This window comes from Sciurus vulgaris (assembly GCF_902686455.1).
Source record: "Sciurus vulgaris genome assembly, chromosome: 4".
Lineage (NCBI taxonomy): Eukaryota > Metazoa > Chordata > Mammalia > Rodentia > Sciuridae > Sciurus > Sciurus vulgaris.
This window is the reverse complement of record NC_136464.1, coordinates 146562717-146583863: the sequence shown is the minus strand read 5'-3', so window position 1 is coordinate 146583863 and position 21147 is coordinate 146562717. Positions and strand designations below refer to the sequence as shown.

The 21147-nt window shown below is 33.8% G+C and overlaps 2 protein-coding genes across 4 annotated transcripts in view; one reads left to right on the top strand and one right to left on the bottom strand.

Moving 5' to 3' along the window:
* The window catches only part of RB1 (RB transcriptional corepressor 1), a 153093-nt gene that overhangs the window by 55938 nt on the left and 76008 nt on the right, over positions 1-21147 (bottom strand). The window lies entirely within an intron of this gene.
* On the top strand, positions 346-21089 carry LPAR6 (lysophosphatidic acid receptor 6). Its single transcript, XM_079137675.1, has one exon. The coding sequence runs from the start codon at positions 2073-2075 to the stop codon at positions 3105-3107; it is 1035 nt and encodes a 344-aa protein (XP_078993801.1). The 5' UTR covers positions 346-2072; the 3' UTR covers positions 3108-21089.

The following is a 21147-nucleotide window of genomic DNA, read 5'->3' as shown; positions in this document are numbered from 1 at the left end:
TATGTTCTTCTGATTTGGTGGGTTTTAAGACATGAGTATACCAGACGGGTACAGTGGCACATGCTCCCAGCTACCCAGGAGATTGAGGCAAGAGGATGGTAACTTTTAGGCCAGCAAGACCTTGTCTTAAAATAAAAATAGGGCTAGGAATGTAGCTCAGTGGTAGAGCGCTTCTCTAGCATGCATGAGACCCTGGGTTCCTCCCTAGTATTGCAAAAAACAAATAAACAAATAAATAAATAAATAAATAAATAAATAAAAGAGCATATTCTAAATACAAATACATAGCAAAACCATTTATGGGAAAGTTTAAGTGAAAACAAGATGTAAAATATATGCCAACATACAGTTAATGTCATATTAAGGAGATTCGGGGAAGTGTTAGGCAAGAATGAACATAAAATTATGAACCTAATATTTAGCCAAGTAGCAAAATTCATTCTCCAAAAGTTATTTCAATCAACTTAGGGGAAAAAATTTTGTTAAAGAATGCACCTTCATTTGTGCTTAAATCATGGGTAAAATAAGATTAGTATACCAAAATCAAAGATAAGCTCTTTTTTTTTTTGGGGGGGGGGATGGTTTGCTGGGTATGAAACCAAGGCCTTAAGAAGCAAAGCACATGCTCTAAACACAGCTCTACAACTGAGCTATGACTCTCACAAAAATAAACATTCTTAAATTTGTTTGTCGGTGAAAGGGGTAATTTAAAAATTGAAATAACTCTAACACATTAATGCAGTTTCATAGGAAAGAGAAATGTTAGCAAATTATTTATTAAAAACTAAAGAGACACAGGATTAAAGCTACTCACAATCATATCAATTAAAATAAATCTTAAAAAGTAATTAGAAAAAAACAGAAGCCAAGAGTGGAAGAATGGCCATTGGTTTCCCAGTTAATTCCTTTATACATAAAGGTTAAAGGTCTCTCTTTCACAGTCATTAAACAGTTGTTTAAAATGTCATGTTAAGATATTACTAAAAATTTGAATTTGACCCACCCATATAATTGTTTCTAAAAAAAAAACATATCCCAAATACAAAAGCAATAGAATAAGACAAATAGGCTTAAACTGTTCTCTCTCTCTCTCTCTCTTTCTCTATCTCAGTTATTACCACCCAAGCAAAACAAAACAAAAACAACTCTTGAGAGGCTGCCAGAACCCCAGAAGGCATTTCCGCATAAAAGAGTTAATGAGCAGCCGGCTCAACTAAACTAGCCAGTGACCATTTGCAAGCCTCCTAGGTATATTCCCAGCAGAAACATTATCAGATTAAAGGAACTGCAAACAAACTGGGCTGAAACCTTTCTTTGTCCAAACCCAGCCTCTTCTTCTTGTGATGTCATATTACAAATCTAGCAAGCCTTTCTTTTTCACTTCAGAGAAAGCCCATCTCACAATACAGCTGGCAACTGTGGAAAAGGCCTCAATTCAGCAAGAGCTAACTTGCTTAGGAATTTACTTCAGAACTTTCAAAAGATTCTTCTACTTGCCGCCATCTGGAATCCACTGCAGGAATACCAGCAAGGAAAACATCATTTAAAAGAAGCAAGAAAGAAAAAGGACGAATTGGGAATGTTTAAGTCTCTGAAACTCTGCACTGAAAAGCAAAATAAGATTAATAATTTAATCTTAAACATCCTGGAGTGTAAAGGAACTCTGATTTTGGAATATTCATCCTGACTACTGAAATACAAGTTGATACGACGAGCAGTTGCATACCCGTCTTAGAACACAGCTTTTCTTTTCATTTGCAATCCTATGGGTTGGTTTCACTGACTGCATTTTCCCATCAATAAATTAAAGCCTGGATTCATGGATTTTCTGGAGTCTAGAAAATGAGAATATTTTCCTGTTGAAAAATCTACTGGAAATTTTACAGCAACAAGTTTCATGTTTCTTTCAGAGATTTCAGAGAAAAAAGAAATATTTATAAAACCACCCAAAGATCCAAATAATTTGCAAATAAATTGGATGTTATAGTGGTCGCAATCTGAATACCAAAGGAGACTGCATCCAACGGACGGACTGAAGGACTTTCTTCCTGTAAGTTGGAAGTGCTTTTATAATGGTAAGCGCTAACAGCTCTCAATGCCCCTATGATGACTCCTTTAAGTACACTTTGTATGGGTGCATGTTCAGCATGGTGTTTGTGCTTGGCTTAATATCCAATTGTGTTGCCATATACATTTTCATCTGTACCCTCAAAGTGCGAAATGAAACTACCACATACATGATTAACTTGGCAATGTCAGACTTGCTTTTCGTTTTCACTTTACCCTTCAGGATTTTCTACTTTGCAACCCGGAATTGGCCATTTGGAGACTTACTTTGTAAGATTTCTGTGATGCTGTTTTATACCAACATGTATGGAAGCATTTTGTTCTTAACCTGCATTAGTGTAGATCGATTTCTGGCAATTGTCTACCCATTTAAGTCAAAGACTCTAAGAACCAAACGAAATGCAAAGATTGTTTGCATTGCTGTGTGGTTAACTGTGATGGGAGGAAGTGCACCAGCAGTTTTTTTTCAGTCTACCCACTCTCGGGGTAACAATGCCTCAGAAGCCTGCTTTGAAAACTTTCCAGAAGCTACTTGGAAAACATATCTCTCAAGGATTGTAATTTTCATTGAAATAGTGGGATTTTTTATTCCTCTAATTTTGAACGTAACTTGTTCTAGTATGGTGCTAAGAACTTTAAATAAACCTGTTACATTAAGTAGAAGCAAAATAAACAAAACTAAGATTTTAAAAATGATTTTTGTTCATTTGGTCATATTCTGTTTCTGTTTTGTGCCTTACAATATCAATCTTATTTTATATTCTCTTATGAGAACACATACACTTGTTAATTGCTCAGTAGTGGCAGCTGTAAGGACAATGTACCCGATCACTCTCTGCATTGCTGTTTCTAACTGTTGTTTTGACCCTATAGTTTACTACTTTACATCGGACACCATTCAGAATTCAATAAAAATGAAAAACTGGTCTGTTAGGAGAAGTGACTACAGATTCTCTGAAGTTCAAGGCACAGAGAATTTTATTCAACATAACTTACAGACCTTAAAAAGTAAGATATTTGACAATGAATCTACAATATAAGCTGCCTGAAATAAAACCACTGGAACTTCACTGGGACAGCACCTCCAAGTTCCTTCAACTGTGAAAAGTGTTCTCTTGGAAAAACTATTTCTCCTGACCTCCAAAAGACAACACATGGACATTTTAATGTTTTTAAAGAAAATTTGTACTCAATGTGTTAAGCATTAAAATATACTCTATTCTTGTATACTACACTTAATTTTTCTGAGCCACTTTAACTTGTTCCTTCTTCATTAAAAAAAAAACTCTAAAAAAGGTATTCAAAGTCTAAAAGTGACTGATTTAAGGCATGTGGTGACCATCTGTACATTGATTTTTTATACTAAATGATTTACTCATTCTAGAAGTTTTAAGTATTTCACATAAAACATTTCATTCCTATTTCATTTTGAATCAAAACTACTAATCATGTATCTTAAATTATAAATAAGAGAGTAATATAGAATAATGTTTTTAGAGGATTTCCTCAAAAACAGTTAAAAATGTAGTCTTTTGTAGAATGACATATTAATGTTACTTGAAGATACTTAAACAGTGACATTTATAGATGGTATTTAAGGGTTTTTTCTTTGAAGGTAATCTGTTAAAAGATGCTAACAGTATACTTTGAAATTACTACTTTGATCCATTTTTCTGGATATAAAATCTAATTTCAAAATGACATGTCACAAAAATTGAGAAAAAAACTAATAAAATATTATTTTGCAAAGTAAATTTTTAAAAAAAAAGTAAAATGCTTTTAGAGGTATATTTTAAAAGTTCATTTATGTCACAATAAAGAGCTTGGGTTTTGAGTATGTTAGATCAGAGAAACACCAGAGGTAGTGAAATAACAGTACTTGCACTTAGTGATATGTATTCAAGATTTTTTTTTTAATTTCCCTTCCCTATTCTGAGTATTTGAAGTCAAACACTGAATTGTAGAAAATGTTTCAAGTAGCAAAATGTTAAGGTATGCCAAAATAGTATATGTCAAAATATAAGGACACAGTTCCTTATATTAAAAGCAACAAAACAACAAGTCCACATAACAAAACATAATCACATTTTCATTATAAAACAAAAAAGGCAAGGCTTTGAGCTATAATTTAGAAAACAACAACCAACTACACAAAAACTCTTAACGAGTTTTCAACATGTCCTTTGTCTCTTTTTTCCCCCCAAATTCAATTCAAAGTTAATCACGACAGAATGTCTTCTACATGAGAAAAAGGACACATAACTGAATGCACGTAACTGAATCCATCATTTAGCCTACCTAGTTTTTACTCTTTTGAAACCTGGACATAACCTAGACAAATTTTAAAAGATGTATATTTGATTTTTACTGCTTTCTGGGTTTGGGCTATAATAATTTCTGACAAACCACAATGATTTGCTAGATTAGTAAATTCAGTAAACTAATTGTAGGGGGTTTTTTTTAGAGACCTGGTTTCCTTTAGGTAAACCTAAAGCCAAACAAAAACTTAAAACTAATGAAGAAATTAAGCATGGTTCTTTATAACCTAGCAGAAGTGTGTATGTATGTGTGTGTATATTTAAGGTTCTTTAATTTCATATCACACTCCAGAAAAGAAATACATTAAACACTCTTAAATGTATTTTTTACTTGAAAAGCAACAGCCTACTGATGTAGAAGCAGGGAGTTACATAACTTTTGAGACTTCTCAGAACTTTCCTCTGCTTAAAAATCTGTGATCAAAACCTAAGGTAAGATCACAAAGCACGAATATTACTTTAAAATACTAGCACAATAGTAACCAGAGAGTTGCTAATACTATGATCATTAGAGAAATTTTTGTCGCCCTCTTGTCAATGGGCGGGTACACGAATCAAGGTCATAGATTCTTCATAATTTAATACATAGTTGATAACAAATACTAGTTTTCTCATTAAGAACCTCAAATAGGGAATAAATCTTACGTACTTATATGGACAGAAAGAGTACTAGAACAAAATTAAAGTTATTTTCCTTTGTTAGTATCATACTTTAAGGTAAACTATATATTCCAAGGGTTTTCTCTTTCCCCTTTATTCAGAAAAATCTATAGTAATATTAGAACTGAGGATTTTTACTCCTACCTTAAAAAATTATAGTACTGAGCCCCTTGCCTTTCCCTGAAAAAACTGTCATTGCTTTTAATATCTTCATAAAAGTATATGATTAGCTAATCTTCGTTCCTACATCAACTTCCTTCAGAGGAACAGAAAAGAGGAGAAAGTTTTTCAGGTTTTGAAAAGAGCCTTATAGCATCCTAATAATTAGTTATGAGCCTAAAAATTATTTTTTCTTAGAAAATACCAACCAAGTGAGTAGTTTACAAAATAAATATCCTGTGCATAACATAGCCGTAGAAAATTAAAGAAAGAAGAAACTGAGTTATCAGCAAACCTTAATATTTTACATTCAAAATACTGAAAATAAATTTGAAATATAAAATCATAATTATAGGTACTGGTAATTAAAAAAATTAGCCATTCAGTTGAGGAACAGAAAACAGAAAATGGTGCCAACTTCATCTTTCCAACTGAGAAACATTTGATTTATGAATGGAGATAGTTATTAAGAGTTAATATATTAAATATATTAATTTAAATAATATATTAAATAGTATATTAAATAATTTAAATAATATATTAAATTACTATTGCCTACAAGAATTTTTACTAACTCTAACACTCAAACTTTTAATGCCTATATGCCAATCCAACTCCAGATGTCACAAATGAGGGAAGATGTAACCTGGTATTCTTAGTTGTGAATGGAGTTTTGCATAGAAACAATTTTATAAACAGTGCTTAGATGTAAACAAAATCTCGTAACCCTAAAGTAAACTGTTTTTAAAAAACTCAAATTGACATGAAAACTGAATTTCCCATGACTTCTAAGGAATAAATTCCAAACTGAAAAGGACTAATGAGAACTGGGTTTGTGGCTCAGCTGTAGAGTGCTTGTCTTGCAAGTGTAGGGCACTGGGTTTGATCCTCAGCACCACATAAATAAATAAAATTAAAGGTATCATGTCTATCTACAATTAAAAATTTTTAAAAAGAAGAAAAAAGGACTATGAACAAACATGGATATTTAAGACAACCAGATTATTTAATAATTAATGATATTTCTTAATTAATAACATTTTCCAGAGATGGACATGTACATAATCTTAAAATCACTAATTCTAAAATTTCTATTTTATCTCATCATTTTTTCTTGATGCCTGATCACTTTATAAAAGAACAAAGAATATCAATTAAACAGGGCAATGGGTCAGATAGTAAAAATAAATAGGAAATTAACTTAAAGGCAAAATTCTCCATCAAGTCCTTCTCCCTCCCTCCCTTTCCCAAAAAGATTTACTCCATTATTTTCTTAAAATAAGGATATGAAATTATCTCTTTCACCTGAAAAGCAGTGATAAAATCAATACAAGAGACAGGACCCCAGAAGTAGGGATAATTCAAAAACTTATAAATCAATTTTCAAACTCAAGATTTGCTTTACTCATATAGATCCAATCAAGTGATTTTTTTTTTTTTTAAATGTGTTGCTTAAGATTGAACCCAGGGCCTTGGGCATGCTAAGCACATGCTTTACCACTGAGTACATATATCCCCAGTCCTGATTTTTTAAAATAATTAAAGTTTAGGAAGATGTTAAGAGTAAGAAACAAATACATACTATATACTTAACAGTTGAGTATAGTTAATAACCATAGGCTGAATGTGCTGACTTCCATTATCTTCCTATCAAAATGGCTTCTGGAAAATTTACAATTTAGAACTGAAAGGAGGTCATCTGTACCTTAAGTTCAAGAAACTTAAACTAAAAAGCTATGTAACTTGCAGAGTCACTTAAGAATTGAAAGTAGAGACTGGGTAGGAACTCAGCTGTTCCCTGACTGATCTAGGTCTTTAATGGTGGTCAGAGTAGAATAGTAACACATGCAAAGAAAGAGAACAGGATTACAGCAAAGTCAAAGCATCTAGAGTTACAGGACTGAGTGGAGAAACTGATGCCTTCATATATCACTGGTGGGAATATAAAATGGTACAACACTTATGAGTGGAAATCTGGAAATACCTTAACACATAACACATATGTACCCTTTGACCCAATACTTCTAGGTATTTACTGTAAAGACACAATTTCAATAAAAGTATAATATGGCATTAGGTCCTGGGTTCAATCTTCAGCATCAAATGTGCATGTGCACACTCTCACACAAACCCTAAGATAGGGGTTTTGTTGCAATAACTGGAAATACAGTTGCAATACACTGGAAACTACCTAGATGTTCAGGCATTAAAGATCAGTTGAATAAACCACAGTACACACACACACACACACACACACACACACACACACACACACACACAAATGTAGTACTATATAGTTACAATGAGAAAGATCTCCACAAATTGATATGGAATGACTTCCACAAAGTGTCATTAAATGAAAAAAGGAAAACTCAAAAGAATGTATAAAGTACACTGTCTTTTATGTAAGAAAAAATTAAAATAAGAAAACATGTAAACTTTAACTTAAAAAAAGGGGGGAAGGACAAACCAAAAATCAAGTTATGGGGTGGGGAAGAGAGTTCATGGATATCAAAGAGTATGATACTTTTCTGATTAAACTTTTTACATAATTTTGACTTTGGGGAAATGTTAATGCTGTACATCAGCAATCAGCAAATTTTGTTCCCAAGAATCAGTAAATAGTTTTGGTTTGCTGTCTACACATTCTTTTTATAACTTCTCAACTGCATTACACTGCAAAAGCTGTCACAGTCAGTGAGATGGCCATATTCTAATAAAACTTTATGTACAAAGAAAGGTGGTTGCCCTGCAGGAGGTATGGGTCATCTCCTGTTCTAGACAATCAAAGCCAACCAAGATGAGAAAGAGAGAAAAACATAATAAATAAATAAATAACATAGACTTTCATGTATATTAAGTGTCTGGCATATATAATGATTATCTATTGAATAATGAACCCTAAAGTTCCTTGGTTGTCATTTAATCTATGTTGACCTCTCATTGTTAGGTAAGGGTTTTGGACTAGATAAGATGTAACGCACATTGACCAGCTAGGATTCTCAATCTACTCACCTATGCCTTTCAACCCTTTTTTCCTTTTACTAACCACTGTCAGCACTGTTCTTGTGTCATATTGGAACTACTGTAATTACTCCTTCATTCAACCAATTCCTACTTTCTTCCCTTCAATCCCAGTAAGACAGTTTAACCAGATTCATTCAATCACCATTTCACACTTGTCATTTAATGTCCAGTTTTAAAAGCTGTCAGATTTCCCACTGAAGATGAAGGGGGAAAGCCCACTTTAAAAATTTTTCAAAATATGGCCCTGACCTACTCAATATTTTGATTTGTTTTCTGTCTCTCAAATAAGACTCTTTCACTGTTTGGTCTACCACTTCTCCTGTGTTCCTAACTCTGACCTTCTTGACTCTAGACGTTTATATACGCCATGAAGAGGTGAGATCTTGCTACGTTGACTAGGCTGTTCTCAAACTCCTAGGCTTAAGCGATTCCTCTGTGTCAACTTCAAATATCTGGGACTACAGGTGCACACCACTGTGCCAACTTGGTAGTTAGTTTCTTATATGTTTGTGTCTTAACTGCCTAACTATAAACATCAAGACTCTTGAAAGGGATTATGTTTTATACTTCTTTATATTCTCTACAGGGTCTAGCAAAAGACTAAAATGAAAAGAAATAGGGATTGGAAGGAAGGGGTCTAGAGTAAAGAACAAATTAGACATCATCTGCCTGCCAGGTTAATTTTAAATTACTAATACCTATTTATTTACATAGTACCTATTCTAGTATAAAAATATAGTTTTAACAAAATTTCTATATCTACATACACAAAAAAATGTAAATAAATAAAAGACTGCCTTTTCTTTACCAAACTGATGGCTCATTTAATTCTTCAAAAGCACCCCACCACACACAAAAGATGCCAAGAATTCAACTCTTACAGTTATCACCCTTTCATTTATCAACTTTAAACTTTATCTGTTGAAACCTTGATATTTAAATGAGGTCCAAAAAATTGCTAAAAGAAACCACTTTGCCAGATGCCTGCACACCTGTAATCACCCGTCTCAGGAGGATGAGGCAGAAGGACCGAAAGTTCCAGGACAAACCCAGCAACTTAACAGGGCTCTAAGTAGTTTAGTGAAATTCTGTTTCAAAATAAAAAGGACTGGGGATGTAGCTCAGAGGTGAAGCAACTCTGGGTTCAATACCCAGAACCAAAAAGAAAGAAACCACTTTATTCATGATGACATTCTTCATGGGATTATCTTATTTCTTATTTGGAACAACTATTTTCCTAGATTTGTTGCATCCTGAGATTTTTTTCCTATTGATTTCTCTCTGCACTGTTATGACAGTTTTACTTTTTCTTAGATTTCATGACTTCCCTTTTCTTGGACCCCTTTTTCATTTTACTAAAGTGGATTCTCTAATTATTTTATTTCAAAAAGAATAGTAAAAAATTTTATTTCATTTTGTCCTCAAATATTTATCCAGTATACAAATGAGAATGGCAATGTTGATCTGAATCTTATTCCCCCCAAAATAATTTATTTTTTCTCTCTGGAAGTTTTCACAACTTTCTCATTATCTTCAGAATTCTGAATTTTCACCAAAATATATTCATTCATATTCATTCATCATGCTTGGCATGTTGAATGGGCCTTTCCCATCTGAAAACTTCTGACTTTCCTTAGCTCTGAAAATTTTTGTTGCTATTTATTATTATTTCAACTTATCCATTTTTTCTGACTTTTATTATGAACAGAAAGATACTAAACCAAAGTGCTCCAAAATGTCAAAATAAGGAACATATAACCTAATAGCACAATAGTTTGTTATATTTTCCAACTAGGAAAAACTACCTTTCCTCTTTAAAAAAATTTTTTTTTCCAAATTTGGATTTACCTCAGTTTCTGTTCTTCTCTCTATGGTACCATCAGGAAACCCTGTGTTGTTTACGTATATACAAAATTTGGGGCAGGGTTAGGGTTAGACATATACAGAAGGGCTCCAATGATTCAAATTGCTTTTTCTTTACAATGCGTAGAAGTAATACATATTCAATAGAAATCATACTTCCCACTTTGACTTTTGATCTTTTCCCAGACTAGTGAATGCCCTGTGATACTCTTTTAATGCCAGATAACAGCATCAAGTCACAGCTCCCTGACAGCCATGTGATCACCGGGGCAAACAAGTAGCACTCTACCACATACTGTGTTGATAAGCTATCACGTTCAGTAGGGTAAGGTATTAAAAGGACTGGCATTTTCAACTTGCAAGGGGTTTACTAGGACCTAACCCATCATAAATTGAGGATCGTCTTTATCTGCATAGGTTGTGCATTGCACAACACTACAGGGCTTTAGGTCAAATTCCACATTCAAAGCTTAGGACTGCTGAGTCTGTAGAAGCATCATTTTCTAATTCATTAGTATAGGGGGAGGTGCATTTTCCTGATTCTTGTTGGCTGTCATGGCCCTTGGTGAGGCATGGGTCCAGGTGTTTCATGTTCTCAAAATGTGATTTTCAGTGTGTAGCACCCAGAACAGCAGCATCAGTTATCTCCTGGAAACATACTGGAAACACAAATTCTTTGGTCCTGCCCTGGAAACTTGAGGGTCGAACCCAGCAATCTGTAATCTGGGTGTTTATAAGGCCTCCAAATGATTGTGATACATGCTCAAGTTTGAGGATCACTACCAAGTAGTACTTTGGAAAACTCCTGATTATTGGCCACACAACATATTTACTACTTGGATCTTGGAGTGTAAACTGTGCTGTGGTCTACTCTACTTTGTCATATCCACTAATGCAACCCTCATTTACTTATTATCCTAAAAAATGAATCAACATCTCCACTTCCCTACATAATTTTTCTAGGACACAGTCTGGGCACCCCTGGGTTTCACCTGAGGGCACACATGTGTTCCTTTTCTGTCACATCTGTAGGATTCCAGGGAAAAGCGGGTAAAGGTGTGTGGTCAGTACTCTGATATTTTGAACCAGAACAATTCTAATTTTTAAAAGTAATTCTTATACAAGAAAAGTTCTATTTTAAAATCCCTTTACTGCAGCTAAAACCTTCCAGGGTTTTTTCATCAAAACAAAGCAAATTTTTGTACTATGACCAACATAGCCTTCTGTTTAATTTTCCTTTAAAATATGACACTTTTAAAAAAAAATTTACCAATTATTAATCATTATTTCATATTTTAACAGACATAAAACCTAAAAATCATATAATCATTTTAAAATAAAAAATTCCTTAATTACATGAGTATAAAATATTCACAAGACTAAAATTTAGACTTTTCAAGGAAAGAGGTTTTATGTAGAGTACTTGATGAACACAAGGAACAGTTTATTTAAATAAAAATGACTACTTAAGACTTAGCACTAAAAATTATCCCATTTGGCTTATATGTCACATATATAATTTTTGCTGATGGCCAAAATAACTGGTTTCAGAATTGTTGGGCAAAAAATGCTATATTTTACGTTGCGGTCTCAAGACTTCTTCAGATCAAAAAGACTAAAACACACATAATTCAATATAATCTAGTCACTGAAAAGAAGGAAAAAAAATATATGAACATGTGTTAAAAAAAGAAAAAAGACATATATATTTTCTCACAAAAGATTACAGAGTTGTTCCTAGAGAAATAATTACAAAGGTCAGGGATATAATTTTTGCATTATTATGGCAATTTTTATCATTCTCCATCCCCTACACACCATTCATTCTTCTGTGGAACACTGTTTTTATGTGTGGTACTGGGGAATCAAACCCAGGGCTTCACACATGCCAGGTAAGCTACACATCCCCAATCCTTTAATTTTATTTTTGAGACAGGACCTTGTTAAGTTGTCCAGGCTGGCCTTGAGCTTGCCACCCCCTTGCCTGAGCCTTCCAAGTAGCTGGGATTACAGACAAGAGACACCATCCATACCCAGCTCTTCACTGAAACTACTGTGGAAAACTATTTTCAGAAGACTGTTTAAATATGTGTTCAAATAAATTAGTGGTATAAAACAGACAGTATTCAAAGTGTTTAATATTTCTATTAGAAAGATAATGTAAAAGATTATTTTTTCAAGAGCAAATTAAGAAGACAGTGTTGGCATACTACAGTGATGCAGCCACATCAATGTTTACAATAGCTCAACTCAAAATAGCTAAACTATGGAACAAACCTAGGTGCCCTTCAACAGATGAATGGATATATATACGCACATACATACACACACAATGGAATACTACTCAGCTTAAAAGAAGAATGAAATTATGGCATTTGCTGGTAAATGGATGGAGCTGGAGAATATCATGGTAAGTGAAATAAGCCAAAACCATAAACCAAAGGTCAAATGTTTTCTCTGATATGTGGATACTAATTCACCATAAGGGGAGCAGGCTAGGGAAGAACAGAGTTACTTTAGTAGAGTGAAGTGAAGGGAGGGGAAGGAACACAGGTGTGGGATAATAGAGTGAAGCAGACATTGTAGCCTCACTACATGTATGACTGCATGACCAATGTGATCCTGTTATACGTACAAACATAGAGTGAGAAATTATACTCCATTTGTGTATGATCTATCAAAATGTATAAATGCATTCTATTGTCATGTACAACTAATTAGGACAAATAAAAAATTCATAAAAAGTACAGCACTGGGAATCCTGGATTCATTTTGTTTATGAATACTAATATATGCACATATATTAGTAAAAGACAAGTCATTTCACTTCTCCACCTTTCTCATTTCAATGCTTAGAAGAAATAAACATATAAATAACAAAACAATTCTAAAAACTAGCATTACTTAATTGTAAAAGGAAAGACTTTTAGGCAAATCATCTTAAAATATAAAAAGGGTATAATAAGAATGACTATACACTGCAATTTCAAAAAGGAAAATGAACTCAAAAGATAGTAAAATTTATATTAGTTGTTTAATTCTTAAAGAGTATAATAAAAATCTTAAAGAAAAATTATCTTTTATCTTTTAACAAAAGCAAGAAACATTAAAGCTCAGCAAGGATAAGAAACAAACCCAGCTGTTTCCCAGTCTATATTGCTTTATCATGTTTTAAATTTAGCATTTACAGGAAGACACCAAAATACTTTTGACATTTGGTCATTTCTGACAAAAGCAGAAAATATTAAAAGACAGTAAATTAATAAACCCATACATGCAAGGGCCACAAACATGCATGTTGAAATGACTGGGTTGTGATAGCTCAGAGTTTTAAAACTACACCATAAATATTTAGCAAGGAGAAATGCAAAAAAGTTGTTTTACTTTAAAATTAAGGGTAGGTGAACTCAGATGATTTAAGAAGAACTGCCTTAGAATGGGTCTAAAATTTTACTAAACTTACTAATTAATAACAGTCTCTACTGTGCTACAGAATTTCTGATAGAGAGTTCTTGTTTTTTCTGTTTTTTACACATCCAGAATTCCAGAGCCCATCCACACTACCCCAGTTAAGAAATAAGTTTAGAAAGTGAAAATTTTAAGATTAATTCAAGTAATTCTCTAACATCATGACTGTGTACTAGGACTAAGAGTATATGTGCTTCCATGCCCACAAGTTAAGCCCAGAATATATTTCCTAGCTGTTCTACAGCTGCTGTCTCTCTTCGTTTGTACTTGAATAGTGAACTTAACATTACCCTCAATGTTATGCACTGACATGAATCATAACTAAAGCAAATGTCAACTGCAATGTAACAGCTAACACTGCTTACACTTTGACAACACGGGAATTCAGTAACACCTTTTTCCCCCTGAACATTTTCCACTTTGAGAAGGCAATGGGGTGGAAGAGCAAGGAGGAAAGTTCTCCATACATTTAGTAGCCAGGTTAAACAGGTCTAATACCATTTGCCTGTATTCTCAGTTCTTAAGATATCACTGTATCCTAGAGGAAAGGAAATGAAGTAAAGGGAAATAAGAATTCTGATATTTCTGATTACTGTTCTCATAAATGCTCATCTATTTCTCACAAGAACTCTGAATGGTAAATGTTATTGTTCCCATTTTACAGATAAGGAAATGTGAGACAACTTGCTCAAAAGCACACCAAAACAAATTATATGACATCTCTGAACCTCAGGTTTCTTTCTCTATAAAAGAGCATTTACCCTTCTAGGCTTCTGAGAAGATTAAATGCGATCTGGTAATCCAAATCCCAGGCTCCTTCTGCTACAGCACAGTAGTACTCACACAGATAAAGACACAAACACAGATAAAACATGAAAGAAATTATTTGTGACAATGCAAATTTCAAACAGTAAACTAATATATACCAAGAGGCAGCACAGAGGCTGAGTACAGACTTGGGAACCAGACAGCCTGAGTTAAAATTCTGGCTTTGCCAACAATTAGTTTCCTTGACAAGGAAAGGTTTCCCAAGTTTTTTGTGCTTCAATTTCTTCATCTGTGAAATGGTTATAATGAGAGTATTTCACAAAGTTTTAAGAAACAAATGAGTTAACACATGTAAGCACCTTTTTTAGCATTACCTATTATTATTATTTCTACACTGAATGCCATATGCCTAAGTGGGGGTCATTTTGATGCTGGTCTATGACAATCAGGAAAGATTTCTAAGAAGTAAGCAAGTGATGAGCTTTTTCTAAGCATTGATTCTGTGAGCTAGGTAAAGGATGTTTCTGAGTTGCTGAATTTTTTTTTTTTTTTGACATGTCTGAATTTCTTTAGTTCTTTGTGCCAATTCATGAACAGAGATTGGATAACCTACATAGCATAGACGACGTGGTGAGGAAGGGCAACATGAAAGGACAAGTCATGAATACTTTTCAACAGTGAACTCCAGCAATTTCTCCTGTGTGTCATAGTGTTTTAAACATTAAACAAGGGGACAAATCCATAGAGAAAAGGGTAGACGTAGGGTCAAACACAGGGTGTAAGTACTGAAAGTGCCTTGAGCAAAGGTTTAAACATGGAAAAGATTTTATTTTTAAAACCATAAACTTATCTGAATCATGAACTTGGGTTTATATAAGCATTAATACAGAAGACCTACATTGATTTATTACAGTCATCTTTGTTTCTTTCAGTTTTCTAGGGTTTTATTTTTTTTACAACACCAGGAACCACATAAAAACACATTTAACGCCTTACTGATCCTTAAGAATTATAAAGACAAAAGTGATTTTATTAATTTGAGTTTTTATCCTTAGACCTTTTTAAAGCAATTATCTACTTACATCTCAGTGGATAACTAGTCAAAGAAAAATGAGAATTATTCACATGAACTAAGTGACTTTCCTCATTTTGTTCATACTTGTACTGCATGTCTGTATTTTAAAACTCTCCTTAGAATTTTCTTTAGATTTTAGAACTTATTCTTTATATTCCTCCCTGCTGTGCTACCTCATAGACCCAAGTACATATTATAGTGGTAATAAAAACAGTGTGTGAATGGTTTAACAGAAATAATGTGGCAGAGCAACAGAGTGCTTTGCTAGAAACCAATATGGAATTTGGAATCAAATCAAGCTGAGTTCAAATGCCAACTGGGTAACCTGACATAAATTACTTAACCTTCCTTAACCAGTTTCTACTTTTGGAAAATGAAAATAATATCAAATTCATAAATTATGAAAATTAAACAGATACTTTTAAAGCACAGCACACTGCAGCTACTCAATAAATGTTAGATTTCCCCTTCCATCCATTACTAATTAGTTCCTGGGTAGGGCACAGATATTCAGTGACTCTCTCTCCTCATGTGCAAACTGAAGTCACACTACTCTTTCTCCTTTCCAGTTAGTGTAAAGAACGAACAGAGAATTTCACTTGAAAGTCCTGTAAAAATACATGTTAATCTAGAATCATTTAGAATTCTGTTACTCTGAAGAGTGACCCACAGACTAGCAACATCAGAATCATCTAGGAACTTATTGGAAATGCTGAATATCAAGCCCCAACCCAGACCTATTTGACAAGAAACAGTATTTTCACAAGCTCTATAGATGATTCCAATATACATTAAAGTCTGAAAAGCATCACAGAAAAAACAAACAAAAAAAACCCTCAACTTGGAAGAAAAAAATTGTCTATATAGTTGGGCCAAAACCCTCAAGGGACAAAGGCCATCTACTGTAGTGCATATTGATTTAATTAGTTTAGGAGAGCAAGCTAGAGGCAACAGATGTTGTAAAGCCATAGACACTCAAACATTGAGAAATGATAAACCAACAGAAAAGAGGGAGGAACAGTAGAGAAATCACTAGACAAAGAGCATAACGTTCTCCAGAGGTAAATGAGGAGTCCAGTTCACTAAAGTTTATGATGGGGTCCCTAGTTCAAAAAATACTTTAAATATGTCCTCTGTAGCACATCCTCTATTTCAAGATTTCCCTCAAAAAAAAGTATGTGAGTGCATACACACACTCTTAAAAACAATTAGTGCATAAATATTATCAGGTGCAGTCTCTTGTAGAATATCTCTTCCACCAATACAGCTAGTTATTCATTTTTAACAAAGTTAAAAACTCTAATACTTTAAAAATTCATCTATCATTGCACATTTCCAAACCTGTTGCAAATCTTTTGTCAACCACATATGACGACTCCTTTCAATTTTCATGGCTTATCCATTTTCACAGTATAGCACAGTGATTCACCTACTAAATTACAAGCTCCTTTAGGCTAGGCGCTGTTTCCCACATCAAATATACCTCATAGGGACAAGTATGGTTTCTTTAAAATACATGATGCACAGAACATCAAGTATGACTTATGGAGAACTGGAGAGAACTGAGCTAAAGGAGAACAAGAAAATGAGACCTCTGCATTGTATTTTTGGGAAATAATTTTTCTTGATTATTTTACAAACCATGAAGCAATCCAGTGGAATATGGATTCACATCAGTAATGATAAACAATTCTGAATATTTAAATAGTTTTGTACAAAATATACTCAAGCTAGAAGGACTAGAATCTTTTGGTCTGTCTTAATCTACAGGGCTGGAGGTGTAGCTCAGTGGTAGAACACATGTTAAAATGCATGATATTCTGGATTCAATTCCTAGTACCATCATCACCAACTACAACAAAAGTAAATGTCTCAATTTATGAAGTAAGAAATTGAGACATAAAGATATTAACTTGTACATGGTAGGGTTAGAACCTAAAATCACGTCTTCTGATTCCATGTCCCATGTTAGGCCATGCTGCCTCTCTGAATAAATGTGGCCTGCTCCAGAGATGAAGGAACCCTCAGCCTATATTGTCAGGAGCATGGAGGAAGGGCTGGAACGTAACGCTGTGATAACAAGGCAGGGCCACATTATCACAGACACAGTTAATAGACTGAGTTTTTCCTATATGGCAATGGAAGTTACTAGTTTCTTGAACAGGAATCTGCATAAAAAAATTGGTATCAACGTATAAAATGAAGGTTAGTGTGCTACAGGTGGGATCAGACAGAAAAAGGCAGTGATCTGATTTAAGGAAATGTAAATGAAAACAGATTTTAAAAATAATAATGAAACAAATCTGAGAGGCATGGTAAAGGGTTTCTGATGTTTTTTCATATAGTACTAGGGATTAAACCCAGAGGCTCTCTACCACGAGCTACATCCTAGCCTTTTTTATATTTTTTTATTTTGAGACAGGGTCTTGCTGAATTTCTGAGGCTCACCTTGAATTTATGATTCTCTTGCCTCAGCCTCCCCAGTAGCTGAGATTGTAGGCAAGCACCACTGCAACCAGCTTAAAATATTTCTAAAAATTCACAGACTCTATACCAAACTAGACAAAGAAAAAGAGCATGCTCAGCATTTGAACCTTGGAAACTTGAAAAGTAATGGAAAAACAGACACATTGGGAATCACAGAAAATAGTATGACAGAAACAAACTAAACAAGTAAGCTACATATGATAACATTTAAAGGGGATTCAACTTTTTTGACTTATGGAAATTGAATATAAAGAAACAGTTAATAACTAGTTGTATTTTGAACAAAATAAAAAAATTTCAGTTTTGAACAGAGAAACCAAGTCTTGTACATCATTTGAGAAGCTATTAATTACCTGTGGAAGTTAAGGGTACAATATTAGGAGTAAACTGAGTCAGAGAAAGGCTTTATAAAGAGTCTTTGCCATGATTTCAGAAAGAATAAATTTTTTTAAATTAAAATATGTTCTTGCTGGAAAAATGTAAATACATGATTATTTTAAATAACTCATGAGAAGTTTTTAAAACACAACATAATTAATTTTTCATTGTAGTATCACAGCTGCTGTATAACTTTAAATATGGCATCATGCTACTTCATTGTCCTTACCCATATTATTAAAAAAGTATTAAATGTGGCTTAATCATTATCTTACAAATTCACTTGCCTTCCTGAGAAATAGCTCTCTGTAAAATATAACTTGGGAAAAAAAAAAAAAACAAAAAAAAAAAACAATGTCTCATGGTAAATACTAAAACCTTTGTGCAAAGTGCACCAAAGGTTAATGATCTACCATACAAACAGACAACAGATATCCTTTCAGGCTTTTTCAGAGCCACAGGCTTTTCTCCCTTTTGTGTTCACTTCCTGTCAAGTTTGACATTTCAAAGGAATACCAAAGAAGCTTTAAAAATCTGTTAGGACTCCAAAAATATAAGCTATTCATCACAACAGTACTCATCTAAAATAGACTTTCATTTACATTTTGGAAAAATAACCTGAAAGAAATATTTTCAATCTTCTCTTACGTAAAAGTGTGCTGTACAAAATTTATGTAACTACATGAAGAAACTTGCTAACGTGTGGTGATCACAGAAAATAGTAAGACAGAAACAAACTGAACAAGTAAGCTACATCTGATAACATTTAAAGGAGATTCAACTTTTTTGACTTATGGAAATTGAATATAAGGAAACAGTTAATAACTAGTACTTCAATGTTCTCCACCTAGTGTAATAACCCCTCCAAAACACAGTAATCTGAAGGCCCAATGCATTTAATGCAAAAAAAAAAAAAAAAAAAAAAAAAAAAATAATTGAAGGTTAAAACAAAAATAATATCTATGTATTATAGGGTTTATGACTTACATTGAAGTAACATGTATCATAAAGAATACTGTTCTAAGAGCTCTTTTTTGGTTGGTTGGTTGGCTTTTTTTGGTATCAAGGATTGAAGCCAGGAGCACTTAACCCTGACCCACATTCCCAGCCCTTTTTATTTATTACTTTGAGACAGGGCCTTGCTAAGTTGCTTTGAACTCACAATTCTCCTAACTCAGCCTCCTAAATTGCTGGGATTAAAGACTTGTGCCACCTCTGCAGTAGTTGGTTGGTTTTTTATTTTCTTTTGAGATGGGCTTTATTATGCTGCCCAGGCTGGCTTTGAACTCTTGAGCTCAAGCGATCCTCTTGTCTAGTCTCCCAAAGCATGTGCCATTGCACCCTGCTCTAAGGTTCTTAGAGCAACAGCATTTAAGAACAGCATTTAAATGCTGGTGCAACAGCATTTAAAGGTTGACTAGAAGTTACAGATACATATTATAAATCATAAAGCAACAAAATACAAAACAATAAAAGAAGTATATAGGTATATATACTAAAAAAGAAGTATATAGCTTACAAAGATGAAACAGAATAAAAAATATATAGTGCCAAAGAATGCAGCAAAGGGGGAACAAAGACAGAGGACAAATAGGAAACAAGATGGAAAATTTAAATTCAACCACATCAATACTCATGGTAAATATAAATTAAAAGGCAAAGATTGTTAGACTGGATTTAAAAAAAAATGAGACTAAACTATATGCTACCTGTAAGAAACTGCTTTAAGCATAAAGACACTAATAAGTTAAACATAAAACAATGGGGGAAATGACATGCTAATACTAATGAAAAGAAAGCTGGAGTGGCCTGAACTGGCTTTATTAACATCAGACAAAGTCATTTTCAGAACAAAGCAGATAACCAGTGATAAAAAGAGGGTTATTTCATAATGATTAAGAGGTAAATCCACCCCAAAAGTGACAATTCCAATTGCTTATGTTCCTAAATTTTATATGTAAGACACTGAACTAGGCATTGTGAGAGGTTTTTTGGAAGTGAGATAGAAATTTTACTTTTCAGGTCCTCTTGAGCCCTCTGCCCTCCTGCACTAAAGATGTTAGTTCCTAGTTCACAATCCTCCTTGCTACCATATCCTGGGTTTCTGACTCTTTCTTAGCCTCTTGGTTCCTTGACCTCCCCATTCCCAACAATCTTTATCTCCATTCCAGTTCAGTCATGCACTCTTAAGGACCTTTCTTAGAATATAGTCAACTTTACAAAAACACTGTGTCCAGACACTTAGTTGAAATATCTATAACTAACCCGGCCCTTTCAACCTCATTGTCACTTCATCTGCACCTATTAAACTTCACTAAATGTTCCTGTTTCTTGAAACCTCTATTTTAACAGTTTCTTATCATCTCTATGCAGCTGAAAACTCCAAACCTTAACTGTCTAATGACTCTAACATCCTCAACTTCCTTGCCCCATTACCATTCTGCTGTATCTGCTTAACCATAATTCAATGGCCTAGTTCTATCAACCTGGTCACTTTTCTAATCTTACACCTGGTTGCTAGGTGATGCTGGGAAAAAAATACCATCACACAAAGCTATAGTGGCTCTATGCTTCTACCCTCAAAATCGCCTTTACTGCTAAATGGCAACACTTTTATCTTTTACCAGTCAGATCATTCTATTAGTCTCCACAACAATTCCAAATCACATCTGAGCTTCTCAAATTTCCAACTATACCACTGCACTCCCCACCTACCAACACTCAGCAAATTACTGCAGGTCTGTTTCATAAAATAAACAAAATGGACAAAAAATCTTAAAAACCATTAAATGTAAACATCTTCAATTTCCTGACATGGCAAGCACAAATCTTACTTGCAACTGCTCTCCTTTCAGTTTTTGACACAGAAGTATTTCC